The sequence below is a fragment of the Herpailurus yagouaroundi genome, unplaced genomic scaffold, assembly GCF_014898765.1.
Source record: "Herpailurus yagouaroundi ecotype Mexico unplaced genomic scaffold, PumYag 163, whole genome shotgun sequence".
In the NCBI taxonomy this organism is placed as follows: Eukaryota; Metazoa; Chordata; class Mammalia; order Carnivora; family Felidae; genus Herpailurus; species Herpailurus yagouaroundi.
The window spans coordinates 62885566-62906519 of NW_024412404.1; the positions used below are offsets into that span (position 1 = coordinate 62885566).

The following is a 20954-nucleotide window of genomic DNA, read 5'->3' on the forward strand; positions in this document are numbered from 1 at the left end:
CTCAACACCGTACAGCTGATTGTGTATCATTTATTTTAGTTCATTTTATACCTTTCAGCATTCGATGTGAAATGAACTGTTGGAACACATCTCACACATAGATGTGCCCTGACCCTAAGCGTCATACTTTTTTAACAAATAAAATTGCATCTGGCGAGTATAGAATTGTAGATCTTACGGATGCCGGAAACAGGTCCTGACCCACAAGGCTTGTAGTCACCATGCCACAGAAGGAAGATCCCATTTTATCGTTATTCCAATGTGGTCTGCCACCGTAGAATAATTTTTTTTTAGTGTTTATTTTTGAGAGCGCGAGAGAGCGTGCAAGCAGGGGAGGGACAGAGAGAGAGGGACAGAGGACCTGAAGTGGGCTCCGTGCTGACAGCAGAGAGCCCGATGTGGGGCTCGAACTCATGAACCTTGAGATCCTGAGCAGAAGTCAGACGCTCACCTGATTGCACCCCCCAGGTGCCCCTGATACTGTGGAATAATTGAGTGAAATGCTTAGTTTTATAGTGTCTGATTTCAGATTTGGGTTTTCTCTTCCTTTTTGGAAATTCCTGAGGCCCTTAGTGTTAGGTGGTGTTCTTAGTCATGGTATGTGGTTCGGAGCAGGTTCGGAGTCATGCTGGGTTCGGTGCTCTTGTCCCATGGGCAGATGGCATGGCCAGCCTTCTGGGGGGTGACCTGCTACCCCCCCCGTCCCCTCCCCCCATACACATGTGTCTCTGCTGGAAGAAGCACTTGTACGCAAAGCTGGGTTGAGAGAAGATCAGTTGTGCCTTCTCCTGTGATGTTAGGTGCCTCTACCATGTGATAAGATTTACATTCTGTTAATGGGGCCTTTAAAAATGTAATTGAGTGAGAAGGACTTTTAAGGATTTGTCTGCAGCCTGGATACCCACCAGAAGACCGGGAATCACTCATTCACTAAAATGAAAATGTGCCTCTCCTCAGGAAGGATTCCCTTGGAAAATTCTCCATGTAGGCTTAGGAAAGGGAAAGAGGCCATCTCCATCGTCTGCTTGCTCCTTTGACCAGCACCTCCTGACTCACTGCACTCAAGTGAGGACGTTCTGCTGTCTCCACGCTGAGCGCCAGCCTTGGGGGACGCCGATGGGGTGGGGGTGCGTTGCATCACGAGGGCGGCGTCGCTGGTGGGGGAGATGTTGGTAGTGAGAAGCCAGCGCTTTCTCTGACCTGACATGCTTCTTTACTTGGAAAAGAGAAGAATGGAACTGGCCTGCCAGCCAAGAGAGCCCTTTGACCAAGACTCCTGACCAAATATTTGCACCGAGATGTGTTATGTGTCCATGCATGAACGTTCGTTTTTGCGATGTTTATTCTAATGGAGTTGTGTCGGTGTGCTTTTTGAAGAATTCTATTCTTCAAAAGAAAGTAATAACATTATAAAAGTTTCAAATGGAGGGTGTCTGGCTCTTCTATACGAGTGTCGTAAAAAGGGTCTCTAATTGTATGTGTGCTGATCAATCTACTTGAAAGACCTGTGGCTTTTAGCAAAGGCATGGCCTAACGTGCTTGCGCACGTGAGCCACGACGGCTTAATGTATATATTTGTTTTCCTTCGGAATCGGCACAGGAGTTCTTTCTGCCTTTCTCACATTTCTAGTGTGTTTTCCAGGTTGGTCACTGCCTGGATGTACTGGGGAGGAGACAAACGCCACACCACTGCCTGGATAAAATATGCTGTGCTCTCTTTTGCATATCGTACTAAACCACGAAGGTGTCTTAAGTCAGTACGTACAGTTACAAGGCCGTATGCGGCTTTCGCAAGGCCTTCTCGCCTCCCGGAACGTGTGCTGCACATTGTAGCACGACTGTAGCGTTAGCATCAGTTAACCCCAGTTCACAAAACGGAACTCGATTTCTGAATCCTGTAGCTTCTCCGGGAAAGAGATTGGTCACACACCTATCTCATGCCAAATGTGCCGGTGACAGAGTTTTTCCCGATCAAAGAAGACATATTAGTATGGAAAGCAGCCTCTGTGATCTTTAGGTGACGCTGCGCCTGTGAAGCCTGCCTTGCTTAGTAATCAAGTCAAATTTTACCAGCTGATAACAACGCTCCCTAAGAGTCCGTTCCCCCCGCGGTGGGCTTTATAAACACGCTGCGCTGTCACAGATGGCGTGGGATGGAGACATTCACGACCTGGTTCTCGTTGGTTCGTTCTTGCTCTCTTCTACGAAAGGCACAAAGCAGGCACCTGGTTTTGAGTGTGCGTGGTCTGAGTTGTGATGCAGGGTTGTGTACCTCAGTTCTGCCTCCGATCCTACCAGAGGGAGAATGGCTTTGCAGGGCACGCGCATGGTTGCTTCTGAGATTGGAGGCAGCCTGCGCTGGTTTAGGAGCTCAGACGGCATTTACGCCCCACCTCAGGTCTCCACAGCAACGGACACCTCGGGAGCCCCACGGAAGTGTGGGAAACTCCTGCCCACATCCTCCATCCTTTGCAGAGGAAAAGGGTTTTCCCACACCTTGATTTCCTCTCCATTTACACTCTGCTGGGGCGGGGGGAGGGCTTGGGATCCAAAGAGCAGAGGCAGGGGCCCCAGGACCTCTCCCTGGAGGCCGGTCACACGCCAGTCACTCTGGAGGTACCTATGAGGCAGAACATCCTTTGCTGTATGTGCTTGTTTGTAAGAGGGGACCTCTGTGGCAACCCCAGTTAAAGGGTGTGGTTTGAATGGTTGAAGAGTGTGACCCGAAGCGTCTCCCCAGGTGCTCCTGGCTGGTGCACCGTGTCTTCCTTCACACGCACGTGGGTCCCACCCATCCTTTCTTTTCGCTGGTGAGTGTGTGAGGGCAGCGGGGCCTCCGTCTCAGCCTGCAGGCATCCTACCGTCCTTGCCGGTGGCCTCTGCCCTTGTAGACAGCGGGAAAAGGGTGGGGACCTCTCCCTTGTGTCTCTGCCAGGGTGGCGAGGTGGAGATCTTTCACCCACCCCCAGAGAAGAGGAAAAGAAGGAGGTGGCCGATCCCCTGGGACTAGGGAACTGCTTGGTGGCTGATTTGGAGAGAAGCTGTCTCCACGGGACCGTTGCAGGATTTGGCATGGAAAGACCGATGAGTTCGCTGGTCTCTCTGAGGTGTTTTAAAAATCAGACACGAGTTAGTCAGATCCTACCGGGAGGTGCTTTGTGCCCTTAAAAAGTCTTCCTGTGCTTCTGGTGGCTGAAGCCCCCGCCAGAGTCCATGATCTGGAAAGCCCAGCCCGAGCTACACGTCCGCCCTGCCCCCTCCCAGCCAGGCCTGGGGAGCCTGCACTTGCCCGATGATTGTCTCCCTTCCTGAAGGCTAGAGGAAGTTTTTTTGCAGCGCCAGGATCCTTCCCTTATTGTTATTTTCATGGATTACTTCTATTTTCCCAAATTACTGACACCATGAAATAAGTTCAATATCCACACAAAACATTACCTTTGATTTTTTTTTATTTAAAAATTAATAAAGAACTTAGTGACAAGTATAATAATTTAATCTCTATACGTAATGCCGTGTGTACATCTACATATGAGGGAACACTGTACTTTTTACCTTGGTTTTGTATCAAAGTTTTTACTTAACTCTTTCTAAGAGAGGAATCAGCATCTGGTAGTGACACATTGCAATTAAACTATGAAATGATTTTGAAAATATTTCTTTCTCTTCTGAAGATAGTTTTATTTTTAAATAGGGTTTATCTTCAATTTCCTTCTTGACTCTGAACATTTTTTTTTTTTTTCTTTTTTGGTCTAGACTGCTTTCAAACAGTGATGTCATTCTGTTTACTAGGATGCCCTCTTGTTGAGATGGATTTATAACACTCGTCAGAAAGCCACTAACACCCTTATTTCAGTTCCCCGAGATAGTCGGGATTCGTAAAACACAAGGGGGTATAACTTGTTGCAAATATTTTTATAACTTTAGTTAAAAACAGTATAAAATACATGAAACACATTTTTTTTTTTTTTTTAAGTTTTTGTCTACATGAAACAATTATGCTTCCTTCATGGTACGGGATCAACGTGCCTGTCCATTTCCTTGCACAAAAATATTTCTCAATTCTGTTTACTGGTATTCAAGGATTTCCACCCTCACATAATGTTTCCACGAGAGATGCGTGTGTTTTTTTTAAAGGCTACCTCCGCAGTATAGTGTGAGCAATCCCAAAGAATGCTTACGTGACACACGCTTCATTGTTACCCGGTCCAGGTCTGATTGCTGATCACTAGGTCCCTGTAGAATCGAAACACTTAGGACTAAAATAAATGTGCTGTTGAATCAGGAGGAAAATGCACAGCAAGAAACAGCTCCCGTGAGAAATGCAGGTAGAGATCTCTTACCAAGGGTCGCCGCTTTGTTTTTGGCATCTAATCAATGAGGTGTGCATGCCAGCATTAGATCGGATGGGAAACTTCTGGACAGAAACTTGAAGACTAGGTTTTCTTGTACGTTCACACAACCATTCCAAAGTTCCATTGTACAAAAAAAGGCAAAATAAGATCCCTACTTCCTCTTGTGAAAAGCAGAAAATTGACAGACCAGTCATTCCTAGACTAGGGGCTTTTGATTTCTATAAAAAAGATACTTGCAAAGGTGCAAAATAATGAGTGAAAAAATAAAGGAACTAAGATTCGTATTGCAATGTGTAATCAAGAGAGGACTCTCAGTGTCACTGTTCATTTAAAAAATACCTAAAAACATTTGATTCACAGCTTTCCCCTAGGTATGTCATTTAGTACAACTGACTAATAGGTTCGATGCAGGCAACGCTAAGTTTGTCGGTTGGCAGCAGCTAAACTAAACACGCGGTTTCTCTTTGAGATGGTCAGGTCTTCCACACTCGTTACAGAGCGTAACGGATTGTATAAAACGTCTGGCTGCGCTTTGGGTGACGAACGGTGTCTCAGAGATTGATCCACAGAAACGCTTTCCGGTGGCAGAGAACACCCGTGATTTATTGGTGACTGTACTATCCGCCGTGTATCTCTATGTGTGTTTTCAGATTCTTGCCAGAATTTATCGTTTGGCCTTTGGGTACCCAAAGATTAAAAATGAGATCTAAGAAAGCTTAGTGTCCCATAGCTCTGACCCTGTCAACTGCAGTGATTAAAGGCATGTCCTGACTTTGGGGGACTCCTGGCTGCTGGCCGTTTGGAAAAGGAGCAGTAAACATGTGGCAGGTCTGAAGATGAACAGAATGCTAAGTTTGAGGTGTCAACCTGACACTGAGATGTGGTCACTTGGCTTAGCGCTACAGCACATGAAGGCAAATATACATATAGTCACATTTGAGAGATTATTTATGGTCTCCGACCACTTGAAAAAATTGTGCTTTCTCCGGAATTTGATGTGCTGAAAATTGCACTCGCCCCTGCTTATTTGCAAAATTAAACATAAAAATGAAGTCCTTTGCAAACATAAGGCTTGCTTTTTCTTCTCATTATCAAAAAAAAAAAAAAAAAAAAGAAAGAAAGAAAAAAAGAAAGAAAGAAAGGCTTGAAAATAATTATGAGTTTTAGCTGTGTACAGAGTGATAGCCCATCGTCTCGCAGGCTGATGACGTAATACTTGCCGATCTGGGGCGGGGGCACAGAATTTTTTTACCTATCCCCTTTGACTACATAAACTTCATTTCAGAGCTTACCTCCCACATCCACGAATTGCAGACAACAGCTGGCAAGGTGTGACGTGTACAACCTTGCTTCTGTTAATTATCTGTTCGTACAAAAGGCCTTTTTGGTAAGCAGGGTGGGAAGTGGGAAGTGCTGAGCCGGCCAAGGCTCGCTCCATCCTATTCGTTTTGGAAAAGGATTTACTTAACTCCAGTGGGTTTTCAAGACGGCCTTTAGACTCCAAACACCGTGAGTTTTAAAGAAACCAGAGTTTCCATCTTCCATGCTTTTTAGATTCGGGTTTGGATTTTTGCTTGGGAGTTGCGGAGTAGGGCTCCTGAGAGTAAGGCGAAGGTACAACCTGAGTTTCCTCAAAAGGATGGAGTTTCCTCAGAACTGGCTGGAGCTTGTCTTCTTGCTGCTTAAAGTCCAGCTCCACACTGGGAAGAAGAGAGAGGGGAGAATTTAGTGCGTGATCTTCCCTATACAAAGATCCCCCTTAGTGACGGCAAAATGCGGTGCCGTCCTACGAGGGTAACGATCATTGGGATTATGTTTATTATGTGATTTTCCGGCTCGGTAGTGAACAGTCGGCTGTGATCTATTGTAGCTCTGTGTCACTGAACTATCTCAGGTTCATTTTCCTTGAAAATCACTTACGTGCTTTCGATGCGAGTCTGAAGTTTTATTAAGGTACTCCATTGGTGTCAGAGTAGATAATGTGTTGGTGGAAATGAAAAAGATGACATCTGAATAACCCTTTTGCTTGTCTGGAGACTGCACACACATGCTTCACGGGATAGATGGATGAACAAAAGTAGGAGTGTTCGGGGGCCATCCTAGCACATACAGAACAGGGGCGTGAAGGCCCTTTGCCTGCATACCTTTTCTATAAGATTAGAGAAATCCATGGATCTCACCTCAAACAACTGTGGCATGAAATGACCTTGGCTTATGTTCTTTGCAAAACCTCATCATTTACCACACTCGTGAGAGCCACAATACCCAACCTCGGGGAAAACTGTGTTGGTGGGGTCAGTGCCATTGAATGTTACTCAGTTGTGATCAAAGACAGTTTTCAGGCAAGAACATGGTGTTCGGTGACGATGACCCCAAATCGTAATTACATTGCTGAAGCCAGAGTGTGTGGACATGTAGCCATGTGGAGGGACCTTGGGCAGTGGTGATGATGTTTGCGTTAGAATGACAGGACTGAAGGCGATTTTTTCTTATGAAATTTCTCCACAGCCTGCCTGGAGTCCTCGCTTCTCTTCATGGCCTTGGAAAACCCATTGTTGATCTCCCCACTAGTTTCTAGGTTATCCCCTTGGCCTTTGGGATAGGATGCCCTGGTCCATACTTTTCTGTGATGGTCCCAGGAGTGATGAGCCTCGTCTCCCTTCTCTCTACTCCTGTACCCTAGAAGCCGGCTTCTAGAGAATTATGCTCTGTGCTCCTTCATGTCTGGTCTGGATGCTGACTAAATGTCAGTAGATTTCAGTAAAGGCTCCGTGGTGATGATAATACATGAGCTCATAACATTGTATATCCAGTGGAGCCGTAAACCATTTACAAACATGAAATCCTATTGATTTAGAGAGGCATTAATCCTAGCCAAATTTTGACATTTTGGAAAGACAAAACAGCAAAGCTGTATTATCTGGAGTTTTAAAAACAAGTTCAAGACCCATCTAATGGACCATTTTATGTTTTAAATCCACTGCTCCATTTTTCTTAGCATCAAAGACTATACTAGTACTACTGGAAAAATTAAAAATGTTGTCAGAGAAGTTTATGGCTAGTTAACCCCTGCGCCCAACGCAAGAATTCTTCGCCCCCCTCATTTCAAAGGGCCTTTTTGAGTTATGGTGCTGTTTATGGGAAGGAGGAGGGAAGCTCGCGAACTCGTGCCTTGCTAATCTAGAACATGGGATAATGGAGGCACAGTCCCTCTTAAGGGCAGTTGTGGGAAGTGCAAATCTGCAGTTATGTGGCGTGGTGGGAAGAACAGGCCCAGCATCCTGCTTTTTCTTCTTGTTGCTGCGGGGGCTGTGCTGGCTTCGGCAGGTGCCTGCTTCTCTATCTCCAGGTTCAGTGTCCTTTCCTTCAAGGAGTACAATAATTACTGCCCTGACAATTTCACTGCCTTCTGGTAAGGATTTCCCCCCGCGTCCCCCAAAGAAAAGTCAGTGAAGAAGTTTCCTAAACTCTAAGATGCAATTCAGATATTAGTTAATCCTTATTCTCTGTCGATCACTAATTTCATAATGGGAACAGGAGCGAGCAGTGATAAAGATAGATATTAAAGAATTCTTTGGCTTGGACCTTTAACAAGGAAAACAAGGACCTTGTAATTGAGTTTGTGAGATGCTGTGGTATCCAGCGTGGTGTGTTAGGTACAAAAGGGTAATTTTATCAGGCGCTTGGTTCGTATTGAAAGCATGCCTTCCAGATCATAACCACTTCAACAGTCCCAGATAGGTTTTGAGTTATTAGATGGTCAGGCGGGTGCCAGCATTTCCTAGGCTGACAGTACAGTTCTGGGTACCTCTAATTATTGAATTCCCATTAAGCAGCTACATTGGGAATCCTGTTATTAACCAATTTATCACACCGCGGAACCATGTAATCACAGAGTAATCTAATCTGAGTTCTTGTTAACAAAATGACTCGACTCTATCTGTCGAGTTGATTCCTGTTTGCCCTCCCCCGTTACTGAGAAGCTGCCCTCAGGAGCAGGAGCTAGAGCCGGCTTCTTTATGGAGGGAGGGTGTATGGCCACGCACGCCCCCTGGGAAAGCCTGCCATGAGACCAGCAGTGACCTTGAGCCGTGGCCCCCCCCCCCCCGTCACTCACACATGGCAGTGCGTCTGCCTGTGGAACGGTGTGCCCTGGCTATCAGACTCATGATGCGTAGTACCATGTGCCCTCTTGTCCCCTGGGGGCCTTCTGTCATTGTGGAAGGAACACGCCAAGTCACCGGGTTGATCTGAGGCAGACAACTCACTGGAGAGGGCAGTGTCTGAAGGTTAGTAGTCTGGCCAACTGTGGCTGACATACAGCAGAGGTCCCTTCAGTCTTAGCCAAATGGCCAGAGGGAAGCAGCACCTGCTGTCCTGTCTGGAGCAGAGGACTTGGACAGAAGCCACCAGTGGACATCGGGCCCTCGGACTCTGCGCACAGACCCCGACCCTGCGAGTTATTCGGTTATCCTGTGCCTGCGGGAGAGGCAGTGCCCTGAGTGCCACTGGATGTGGGGATGGGGCCCCGTGGCTGCCTGGCAGACCCCATGGTGCGGGTGTGGTCACCGCTGCTGAAGACATTACTATTGTCTTCGTGGCTCTTTCTCCCTGCCTGGCCTGGCATAGCTGGCCATTCCTCGTCCCCCTTCTCCAGCCGCCTCCCACAGGTCCCTCCTGCCACTCCTTTCTTTTCACCCTCTCTGCCCTCACCACAAATACTCACTTATTTGTTTCCTGATTATTTTGCCTTTGTCCCCCAAATGCAGGTGCAGGGACTGGGGGAATGTTGTCCCATCCCCTGTTCCCAGCACCCACAGTAGAGCCTGGATCATGGCAGTTGACTACATCATACTTACTGAATTGACAAGTGAACGCAGAGCCTTAAAAGACAAAGTCGCCTCTGCTTTACTCCTAGCTGCCCTGGGCTCTTCTGGTTGAGTCACGTGGCCCGTGCCCCCTGCCCCCTCTCTCCTCCCACCCTGAGCCCACTCCTTGCCACAGACCAACAGGGCTTCTCCTGGGGGTCCCGCCGTGGAGCCCGCTCCAAGTGGAATCTGCCTGTCTCCATTCTGTCAGAACATAATCAAAGAACATAAGGAAACATCTTCTGCAACACACACAAGGATCCTTTTGGAGCTGGGCCCCACACTTTCAGACCCCACTTCTGTTTTTCTGGAAGAGTCTGTCTGAAGATCTTGGAAAGGATGGACGGGGTCCCTAGGCGCTCCTGAGTGGTCAGCTGTTCCCGTGCTCTGCTCAGGGGAGCTCAGGAGTAGTGTTTCATTCCTCCTGTGGGCTGGAGGAAGGCCTGGGCCACAGGTGGAGGTCTGGGTGGTGTTTTCCACCTTGTTGAGGGTGACCGGCCTCCACTGTCCAGTTTAGTCCTGCTTCCCTGGAGTGGTTCCAGCTCGGAGACATAACCCTGGTGGAACGAGTAGATGGAGACGTTTGTATTCCAAGTTTGGGCTGTAGACCTCATAGTCCAGGTCCGTGGACTCTGCTGGGGGTTTCCACCGCTCTCTGCAGCCGCCGGGGTCTGTGTGCCCGTCAGCACACATGAAGCAGGAGGCCGCTGGAACTGCCACCCATCTCCTGCAGGCAGGATCTGGTGTTCGTGATGCACTGTCATGGGGAGATGTAGGTCATGCAGAATGCTGTCTGTCAGGAGGATGAGCAGTCTGGAAAAAGTCCTGATTCTTGGGCTCCAAAACATGAATGTGAAGGGGCTGTGGCCAGGCCAGCCTTACCTGTGCTAGGTGTTCTCGCCTTTCATGCTTGAGCAAAACCCAGACTGCAGATTGTGCTGGGTGAGACAGAGTGCCCCGAAGTCCTGGGGCTGTGTCCAAGACATAAGTCCCCAGGAGCTGCTCTCATTTACCCTGACACTTCTCCATTCCCTGCCTGCTTCCCCTTCTCCCACCAGACAATCGAACCATTTCACCAAAGGCTTTGTGTTGAGAACTCCACGTGAACAGAATCACGCAACAGCACAGGCCTTCGTGAAGCCACGTGCCCTACTCCACGTGACCCACTGTGATAAATGATTAAAGCAGCGGGCTGTCGAGTCAACTTCTTTGGTTAATCTTTTAAAAGTGCAAGTTTTGGGGGCACCCGGGTGGCTCGGTCAGGTTAAGCATCTGACGTCGGCTCGGGGCACGATCTCATGGTTTGTGAGTTCGAGCCCCGTGTCAGGCTCTGTGCTGACATGTGTCAGGCTCTCCAGCTCAGAGCCTGGAGCCTACTTCAGATTCTGTGTCTCCCTTTCTCTCTGCCCTCCCCTGGTCATGCTCTGTCTCTTGCTCTCTCTCTCAAAATAAATAAACATTAAAAAATTTTTTTTTTAAAAATGAAAAATTTAACTATAGGGGCTTTTCTTAAAAATTATTATTCTGTACATTTCCAAAGAAACAAAAGTGTATCCTAAATCTTAGGCTGCTCCGTCAGCTGGCACCCAAGCTTTGTTTTCTTCCTGGAGACTCTGCTAAGCTTTGTAGTAACACCTCTCCCCCCACTCCCTGTGCAGAGGAGTGTGGTTGTAGCTTCTCCAGTCGGTGATCTGCTTGTCTGATGCTCCTATAAATACTTGGACCTCGCCATGGTTTCTTTAGCACGCTGTCGCCAACTCCTCAAGTTAATTTAAGGGGAACGTAGTTAAAACATCCCTTTCTTCGGTCCTCTGTGTGGAGCAGTTAGGAGTTGAAAGCAAGTGAGTTTGGCTCCCAAGCATTTGTGTTTTCTGGAGTGGAAGAAAACCTGAAATCTCGGATTTCTCCAGCCTCAGCAACGTCGGCAGGCTCCGTAGACTGCAGAGCAGAATTGTCTGTTTTTAATTCTCCCTGAATGAGATTGCAGAGTCCCCTTCGCTATCTGTGGCTCTGACTGACTTGCACTCTGCCACTGTGGGTAAATCGTCTCCCCTTGGGGGACCTGAGCTTGCTGGGCTGCGAAATGGTGGTGGACATGCGCTCTTCCACCACGTGGACGTTCCATGGTACAACCTCGAGTGCAGAGAAACACAGTCATCAGGGTATGTGCTGGCTCTTGCTGTGTAGATCTGGATGGGACAGATCATGTTCCCCAAAGTGCAATGCTTTACGTATATAGCTAGAATCTGTAAGCTCCCTGTCAGCACCATGGACAACGCCGGTGTTGTTCAGAGGGAGCCCAAGGTTAGGCTCTGAGTTTTCAGACTGGCTGTGTCCCTTGCCAGCTGGGAGAATTTAGGAAGTCTCTTCCTCCTGGGCCTTGGTTTCCATACACGACCCTGGCCACACCTCCAGGTAGTTGAAGAACCCGGACCCAAAATAGCCATCGTACTCTCCCAAGTGCATTGCCACTTGAACATCTGGGGGCATCATACATCCAGCATGTCCAAAACCAAACCTTTCCTCCAGCCTATTGTCTTTTCCTTTCAAACACAGCCTACAGCCAGCATTCATCCAGGTGGCCAAAGCCACACACCTTGCCATCAAGCTTCACTAGTCCTTTGTGCTTCATCCCACCAGCTGGGTCAGTGGATTTGCCCTCAGCATCCTTCCTCTTGGGCCAACATCCACTACCCTTGTTGAGACCTTGGGAAGGTTTTCCTCTGACCATTGAAACTGCCAAGCAGTGGGCTTTCTTTCTCTTCTCTGCCTCCCTGTCTCCCTTCTATCTCGACTTCCTTCTCTTCTCTCTTCCTCTTCTCCCCTCCCTCTCTCTGTTTCTTCTCCCTCTTTCTCCCTCTCTCTCTCTCCCCCTTCTCTCCCGCCTCCCTCTCCCCTCCCTCTGTTTCCTACTCCTCTACACCCCTCTCTCCTCTCCCTAACCCATTTCTCAGTGACCTTCCATAGTCACCTTCAGAAATCCTGAAACTCCTTGGCAACGTCCTGCTCATCCTTCAGCCTGGCTACATGACACCTCTTCTTTCTGTGGGATTTCCAGAATAACCACATCTGCCCACCCTCCTTCCTGTCCAAACTCATGTGGAACAAGCTGCCCCTCAGGCATCGTTGTCTCTGCATTTTTACTAGAGCATGTCCATTTCACACTGGATCGTAGCTGTTTTTCTCTCATGACTTTGAACTCATTGAGGGACAGACCCTATTTAACTCCTCTTATGTCTGAGGTGTATTTACTACAGTGTCAGGCTCAGAACATGCTTTCCTTCTGAATTGAAATAAACTGATGAACTCAATCCAGATCCCCTCACTTCTGACCTCTACAGAATGCTACTGTTCTATTTTTTATTTTACATTTATAATCTGTCATCTAAATGAATATATACAAAATACGTTTATGTGTTAATATACCTATATTATATATTATCTGTCAGTCCCATGCCAATACGTTCAAATATTAACAATTTATATTGCCAGCTTTTTAACCCTTTGAACATAGAACTGATTCATCATAACTTTGGATCCTTCCCTCACCATTATTTCACATAGTAGGTACATAAGCCAAGTTTATAGAATCACTATAAGATGTAAAATACCAGAAGTAGAGGAGTATTCAATAATATTAATCCCTAAACTATAACATCTCCCCCCCCCTCCTTTCCTGGTACACTATGGCAAGGAAATTATTACTGTTGTAAAAACTAAAAACACTAGTCTGTTATCCTGCTATAATTATACGATGATCGCCAAAGTTATTGTTAGACAATGACTTTTCTGAGTGGTTCTTTATCTTGACTATACTGGAGAACAGCCCTCTTCCTTGGTGCTGGGCTGAGTTCTGTCCTCGATCTCCATCTTAGCTATGACTTCCTTTGGAGTACAAATACTGGCCTTGCACCCAGGTCTTATCAAAGTGCCTGAATTTATGGGCTGGCCAGATGCACCAGGATCAAGGAACCATGTTTTAGCCTCTCACAAATTGTACCCCAGAGAGGTCAAAGTGTAAAGACTCAGCCCTATTTATAACCTCTACCCGTAATAATTTCTCGAGTCAGAAAGGGACCAGATCACTAACGAGACTTCAGATGTGTATTAAGCATATCTTACACCACATGCCCAGCAAGCCGCAGAGATCATACATTGTAATTACAAGGGAACAGTAATGATGAAATGTAACCTGCCAACATGCTGCTGTCCCTGGCTTCAATGAGGAGCATGAGTGTTTTGTCTTTGGGCAGGAAGTGTATTGTAACTATAGTTAAGATAAGAAGACATGGAACTCCCCAGAATTGGTTATAGTGAGTGTGGCAGGTGCTGGGGGCGGGGTACGGGGAACATTAGGTGACCAGAGTGAGGTTGGCCGTTATCTTGGCCATCACCTCATCTGCTCTTATCATTTTGAAGATGGGCACCTGTCTGCCCGGAGAGACAAATGACTTCCTGGGGTCACGGTGCTGGAGGTAGTGTGCAAAGGAACCTGACCCCGCACCCCCCCCCCCCCCCCCCCCCCCCCCCCGAGCCACCAACCCAGGACTCGAATTCTAGATGCTCCATGGAGCTCTCTCATTTCAGATCTGAGCTAAGGAATGCTATCTGCACTGATAGGAATTAATGATAGTCTCATAGCACAGGCCAGAAAACCATTATCGCTTTGTACGTGTCCTCTGGTGTCACCAGTGGCCATGTAAACCCCAGGCTCCCCAGTGTATCTCCAGGGATGCTATGTGTAAGAGAGGAGCTCTTTCAGGATGACTGATGGGAGAGCTGAGTGAGCTGTATGGCCCTAGCAACCACTGTCTTTTCTAGTCACTGTGTTCCCCATGGGATTTCAAAGGATCTAACTCAGGGCATTGTGGTAGGGACCCAGTCCTACATTGAGCCCCTAGAAAAATCTCCATATTCATATAAAAATGAGTTACATCTATTTTCTCACGATATTGACAGTGCAACCTTCCCCCCCACACACACACACTCTGCCCTCCCCCCCAGCAGTTTTGGACATCAGTGAATGCCTCCTTAACTATTCCCCTTGGGCATAACCAAAGGTGAGAGTTTTAAGGGAAGGGTTATCAATATAATCAGCCTTTCTCTGCTGGGTAGATTTTAACTGATTGCTTTACAAATAGTACTTTGAGATCAGTAATCAGTTTTCGGTTTTCCAGCATCTACTCTGTATCAGAGTTGCATTTTAGAATTAAGGTATTACTAACTATTACAAAAACCCAAATCCATATATGTTGGGAGGAGGTGGGAGAAATCATATACTTTTAAAATTCTGATAGAATAGAAAACACTTGCATTATTGGCTTTGGGAATTTCCAGGGAGAATTCTGAGGTCCGTTAAATCTTTTTTTCTGACTTTTAATTTACTATGTCAAAAAAATACTTCCTCATGCCAGACTCTCACTGCGCAAGGTATTATCCAGGGACTCCTTTCTGTCATCTTCCTCCTAGCCCATCATTCACCGTAAATACTAAGAACAGAGCGCTAAATATTAGACAAAAGGCTAATTTCCTCCACATCAGTTCATGTTGTTAAAGAACTGAATCTACACCAAGTGGCGGTAATTAGAGCAGGACTGGACAGAGCACTTCCACTAAGAGATAATCACTAAATGACAAAGGCTGTAGAGATTCCACTCCAAGTGGGCTCTGGACAGGCTAGATTTGGCACCATTTATGCATACAAATGCAATTACCTCTCTTCACAATAAGACTTCATTCGTTATGAAGCTTACTGTGCTGGTGGCTGTCCTGATCATGCGTCACCCTCACCAGCTCTTTGCACTTTGTGCACTACACCAGAATCAGTAAAATCTCCGTGCACGATCTCATCTGGAAACTCTGCATCCCCGTATGGGGCGCTCTTATTGGCGATGCTATGAATTACCAAGGATGATTTGAGAGAATGCCACCCATTAATTCTGTGAGTTCCTCCTCCGGTCTTATGGAAGGCTAAACTTACTCCTCTTTCCTGAAATCCTCCGGTCGTTTTGGAAAAGAACGTGCAGAATTCGAGAACTGCCTACTTGATGAGCAGAGAGATTGCAAGGTACTAGAAAGTTCCCAGCTGCTGTAAAGATGAGTGTGCATGAGCAGCGAGGCATCTCCCTCCATCTTTGGGGAAGCACTGGCTGTTTCTCTCCCTAGTTCCTGCTGGTCGTTCCCGACTCTGCAGTCAGAGGAGCCGGCCGGCTCTGTAGCACACATCTGAACCCTCCTCAACATGGTGTCCTTCCAAGATGATCCTGCCTCCTCTGAGTCGGCCCCCTCCCAGGTGGAACATCCCAGCTTCCTTCAGCTCCTTCTTAATCTTTCTTCCTTGTATCTGTGGCACAAGGAGGTTCCCCTTTGTCAGAGCTCTGTTGTTGCAAGTCTTACCCTAGGGGGTGTGCGTGGGTTTATCTTCAGCCAGGTTACAGACTCCTTTCCAGCTCCCAGTGACTGGGGTGGAGCCTGTCGTTTCCTAGGAGTCCCGTGGAAATGGTTGCTGCAGAAATGCGTATAAGCATCCAATGGAAAGGGCTTGGGTATTTTACCAAAATAGTGGTTTGAAATCCCGCCCATTGTTGACCATCAATGGATCATATCAAATGACAAAATTAGGACACAGACAACATGAAATTCTGCAAGATCCCTCCCTCACTGGTGTTGAAAACAAAGCAGACTTTCGGCATTCCTACCCATCCATATTCCTGCCTCCCGACTGCTCCCTCACGTAATTAGTGTCCCTGGAGGCCAACTGTGTGGTGGCCTTGATGTACAGAAATGGAGCAGGTGTGGGCAGCATCTTCCTAGAGGGTACAGTGGCCTCAGGTCTTGCAACTAATGGTGAGACTTCTAACACTTACAGGAAAAATTTAAATTCTGGTAGAGATGCTATTTAATGAATCTGGAATCAGCATCATTATTACCTTTTAAATCTTGCTTTCATTCCCAAAAGCCTCGGAATTGAGTTTGGCACATGCTACTTTCATAAAAATGTACAAATCTGAATTCAAGCCATTTTGTTGTGGTATTATTTTAGAAATTAACCACTTCAGTGAGAGAGGGAAATGGTGTGTTTCATTGTTCCTTCCTGAAACACAATCTGAACAAAAGGTGAATCATCAGGAGGGTGACTCAGCAGATTTGTCCGACTAGAGAATTACCAAGATAGGCTGGGTACAAAGGATTTTGAACTGCTTTTGAGCAAAGATTATATTAGTAATTTATCTCTAAAACATTTTCTGAAATAATTACAGCGTATTGTGACAGGAAATACGGATGATTCGCCAGAAAAGTTTTGCTAAAGAAACCTGAAACTTGTATCTCTTTTAATCTTTGTTCATGCCGAGACGGTCTTTAATTAGAATTTCATAATTGGTCCAGATCACAATCCAGGGGATGTCATCTTAGGGAAAACTCTAATCATGTCAGCCACCTCCAAATCCCCAGTTATGGGAAATACTACTTCTGATGTTTGGGGTTTCGGTGGACTGGAGCGAGCAGGGCAATCAATTCGCTGCCTAAGAATGGGGGTTCGGCTGTGCCTAAATCGATTTGCCAATGCAGGAACGGACATTCCTTGGGTGAGCAATGCCTTGTGACTGTCCACACTTTTCCTCCCATGGATACTTTCCGTGGAAGCTCAGACTCACTGCTGCTGTAAATCACTTGGAAATCCCTGACTCAACGAGCTTTCAGAGCCGGAAGGGACCTACCCGATCCCTTCGTGCCGTCCCACGTGATATAGAGATTTGTTGGACACCCCACCCAAGAGAGGGGGTCGGGGTTCAGCCCCGACCTCTGGGGCGCCCCAGTGCGTAAGCAGCAGGCTCTGGCAGGCTGACGTTGCCAACCTTTGGCTTGTGGTACTGGCATCTTTTTTCCCTGAAATTGCTTCAGGACCTTTTGTCCTTTTGATGTTTCTTCCAAGTCCTGTATATTTCCACGACAGACTTATTTTTTTACAGAGAAATATGTACCGCTGCTTGTGGCAAAGGTACACATTTATTACAGGACCGTGTTGATGGAGCTGCAGGCAGCCGGGTCTTGAACACGGCACCCTTTGCAGCTCCCCGGGCCAACTGCTACTGGAAACACGGTGGATTCTTATGCTGCTCAGAGAGGGGAATTGGGTTTCAAGTGTAAATGCAAGACAGGCGGGGTCAAATTCATTGACTTCCAGGGCTCTCTGCTTGCCAGGGAACAGGTATGACAAATTGCAACATGTGCATATGGCAGCTATGATGGCCCCTTGTGTTCTACCAGTTCCTGGGATAACCCAGTCTTTTGGCATTTAAAAATTTCTTTAGTTTGAAACTCCTTCAACGTATTCAGTCTCGAGGTGCTCTAGGCATCCTATGGGAAAAGGCCAAGAAGAGTGGCCAGGATGGTGGTATGGGGACTCCTAGGAATATTCCCGAAGTCTAGGATCTGAGAGCTTGGAACCACCTGAAAGAACAATGCTTGGAACCAACTGCAAGGGCCTTGACCTTGAGCTAACTTGACCCTTGGTGACAGGACCCTGTCTCTATAGAGCAGTGTGCAGGAATTGAAGGAGGACTTGTTGGCAGGTTTCCTCGGTGAGAAGAAATGGACTTAAATCCTAAAGCCTATGAAATCTGGGCACTCTCTCTGGCTCACTTTGGGCCTGTACTTCTGGGATGCTGGGCTGTGTAATGCTGCGGGCTCCCCCAAACAGGTGCTTTCTCTTGCAAAAGGACTAACGAGTTCTGAATGCTGTTCCACCAAAGAAACCTCCATTCTTCCTGAAGCATTTGACATTTGAGGATGAAGTCATAGGCCTGACTGAAAACTGAGACATCACCCGGCGAATTTCCCCTTGCTCCCCTTTCTTTTTGACAAAAGGGAACCCTGTGATCGGGAAGTTACGAATCAAGGTGTATCAACAACTGTCAGCCATCAGGGCAGACGCAGAGAGATGTAAGTCTTCCAAGAACCAGACCAGTATCTCCTTCATCCTGTTACATTAGTCCTTGGTATTCAGACAGTATGATGGAAGCCACCTTCACGGCTGTCCTGGATTAACCACTGATGTGGTTCCGCGGTGACGTAACCACACGAGGCTGACACTCCTGGTGAACAGGCTTCTCTGTTCTCGCTCTGCAGCTGTGTGCTCACCAAGAGGATGTTGTGTTTGGCTCTGTGTATGCCGTTGGTGCCCATCATTGAAATGATGTGACTTACTTGAATGTTACATAAACCAATATAATAGAACTTAGTCAAAGAGAATTATTTCTGTGAGTTAGACGCTTTGGACAGAAGAAGGTGTTACCAAATATCAAGTGTGAAAAAGGTAGGGGCAAATCAGGATCTAGAAGCTTTCTGAAATCAGATTCCCTCACAAGATGGCTCATGGAAAATCCCTTGGAACGCTAGTGGGGTGCCCGCATTCACAGAAAACACCTGGGCCGCCTCTCAAAAGACTGGCATAACTTTCCACCAAGTAAATATAAGAGCTCCGTTTATAGGATTCAGATTAAATTAACAGGTTAAGCATATGGTTTCCCTTTTGACTGGGTTTTCAGTTAGTTGACCGGAAGTGAGCTTGCACTTTTACCATCTATGGAGCTCAGAACACTCTGGTCCAGTGTCAATAACCAGCATACAGAGCGTTTAAATTTTTTGTTGACATATAACCCTGTGCAAGTTAGTCACAGTTAAATTTTAATGACTTCTAACGTAAAGGGGCAGGAAAATTGGGAACAGAGCTTGATGAGCTGTGTGTGTTCAGCGTGTCAGTGATATCAAGGTCCTCGTCTGGATTAACGGCTGGAAGGCTGACTTTATGAGTCCAGCTGAAGCGTTGTTGTTAGGCCTTCTAGGGTAGCTTCTGTGTGCGACACAAGCTTGGAGGTTGGGGAATTGTCACTCTGAAGGAGAGATTTTAAAATACTTTCCTGCACGAGAGATCTAAAATTCCCAATTTTCTGCTACCACCTCTCCAAGGATACTTGGCTCATTTAGAGAGAGGGCCGGTGGGGGGTTTGTGTGGCTCCTCCCATGCACCTGAGAGAGATGCACACCCCCAAGGGAAGGCCAGCCTTCCCTCGTGGTCACATCTCTTGACGAGAACATCTCTGTGAGTAAACATGCATTTTCCTATTTTTGTAGGAGGTAAGCACAGTGATCACAATGGCCCCGGTCCCTCTAACTGGCCAGTCTTTGCTCAATTACTCGCAATTTCCTGTGGTTCCGAGACCCCCAGAGTTCTTTCAGAAAGTGGGCCAGTAGCTGGTGTCCTGGGATTCCTGCAGAATGTTGGCTGAGCCAAGTCTAAATAGCAACCACTCAAAGCTAATTCCTGAAAAAAGACCAATTTCTGTCCTTCACAGGCTTGCTAAATCACTTTTAATATCACTTTTAATGTAAGTCACTTCTGGATTTAGAGCTAAATTTACTTAAATTACTTCAGTTACCCTGGAGAGTGTCCTAATAAATTCTTTTTTCAATCACCCACAAAATGTTAAATGGGTTTGTGCTCATGATGCTCACTCTGAACCTTCTCTGGAAATCTCTGCTCACTTCTGCTCTGTTGCGTTAAAAGACTGGGTGACCTGTAGCTCCCAGAGTAACGAAAGCCAAACGGGGAGGTTACATGCCAGGCGCTTTCGTTCTTCACTGCTTTTCCTAAGTTATTTTATTTCAGGGTTACATCCCTTCGCTGGTGACCCTAAATTCTCTTCCATGATATGAATGTACAGAAACTTCCTACTGACCAGACTCCTCTGATACGTAGCGGTCCCCGAGGACGTAATTTGCGATTTGTGCGAGTTCTTGACAAACAGAACTTGCCTGGGTGCTTGCTTTTCACCTTCCTCTTTGTTAATAGCCGAGGACAGTCAGGCGGGCTGGCAGGCTGGGTGGGGGCTGCCGCAGGGTTGCAGGGTCCTGTGCCTTTTATGGACCTTAACCTGGCGATGGTTCCAGTAGGGTAGGCTTTGTCAAGCCTCGGAGCAACCGACGTTTTGGACCGGATAAATTTTTGTTGTGGGGCTGTCCTATGCTTTATCGGACGTTAGCAACATCCCTGGCCTCTACCCACTAGATGCCAGTGGCACCTCCCTAGTTATGGCAGCTGAAAATGTCTTCCTCCAGACCTTGCCAGATGTCCCCTTGGAGGCAAAATTGCCCTTTGTTGAGAACTTCTGCAGTAAGGAATGTGCTAGTGTGACATCGGCGCTCATGTCTGCCTTGGGTTTCTTCTGCCTGGTCCCACAGAAGGTCACCAAGTGACTTAGCTCTGCTGTTAAAGAGGCTGAGTCCTGTCTGGGATGTTCTGCCCCGACTGGAGATATGTGCTGGGCCCAAGGTTGTGTGGACTCCAGCTTTTTGCTACATTGAAGACATTTATACCCTCTCTCTGTCTCCACTTTTTTGAGGAGAGGATGGTAACTCTGAAGATCTTTCTGGAAGGTGTATTTGCTGGCGGGGGAGACGGGAGTTCTTTTACACATTTCTGGATATGTAACTATGCAGTTAGAATTGTTTTTGAGAAGTCAACTACAGTTGCCCCCCAAGCTTCATTTTACGCAATGAACTAAATCATAACATCTCTCACTCCTCTCTCACTTTGTGAAAATTACATTTCCGAGAAGAAAAAAGACCGTAACCTCTCTGAAGGTTGTGACTCTGTCTGAAAATCCCAAATTATCACGAGGAGCCTAACATGGTTTTTCCCTGTTGAAAGTTTCTGCTGCATTCTTGTTGAGGT

The 20954-nt window shown here is 46.9% G+C and overlaps 2 protein-coding genes across 6 annotated transcripts in view; one reads left to right on the forward strand and one right to left on the reverse strand.

The window, feature by feature from the left end:
* Positions 1 to 20954, forward strand: part of DOCK1 (dedicator of cytokinesis 1) — a 473828-nt gene that overhangs the window by 160677 nt on the left and 292197 nt on the right. The gene's annotated exons all lie outside the window — the stretch shown is intronic.
* The window catches only part of INSYN2A (inhibitory synaptic factor 2A), a 58711-nt gene continuing 41188 nt past the window's right edge, over positions 3432 to 20954 (reverse strand). For all 5 annotated transcript variants that reach the window (XM_040486772.1, XM_040486767.1, XM_040486771.1 and 2 more), the window contains one exon: positions 3432 to 6052. In XM_040486772.1, the coding sequence (XP_040342706.1) occupies positions 5869 to 6052 (184 nt within the window). In that variant the 3' untranslated portion in view covers positions 3432 to 5868. The remainder of the gene's footprint in view (positions 6053 to 20954) is intronic.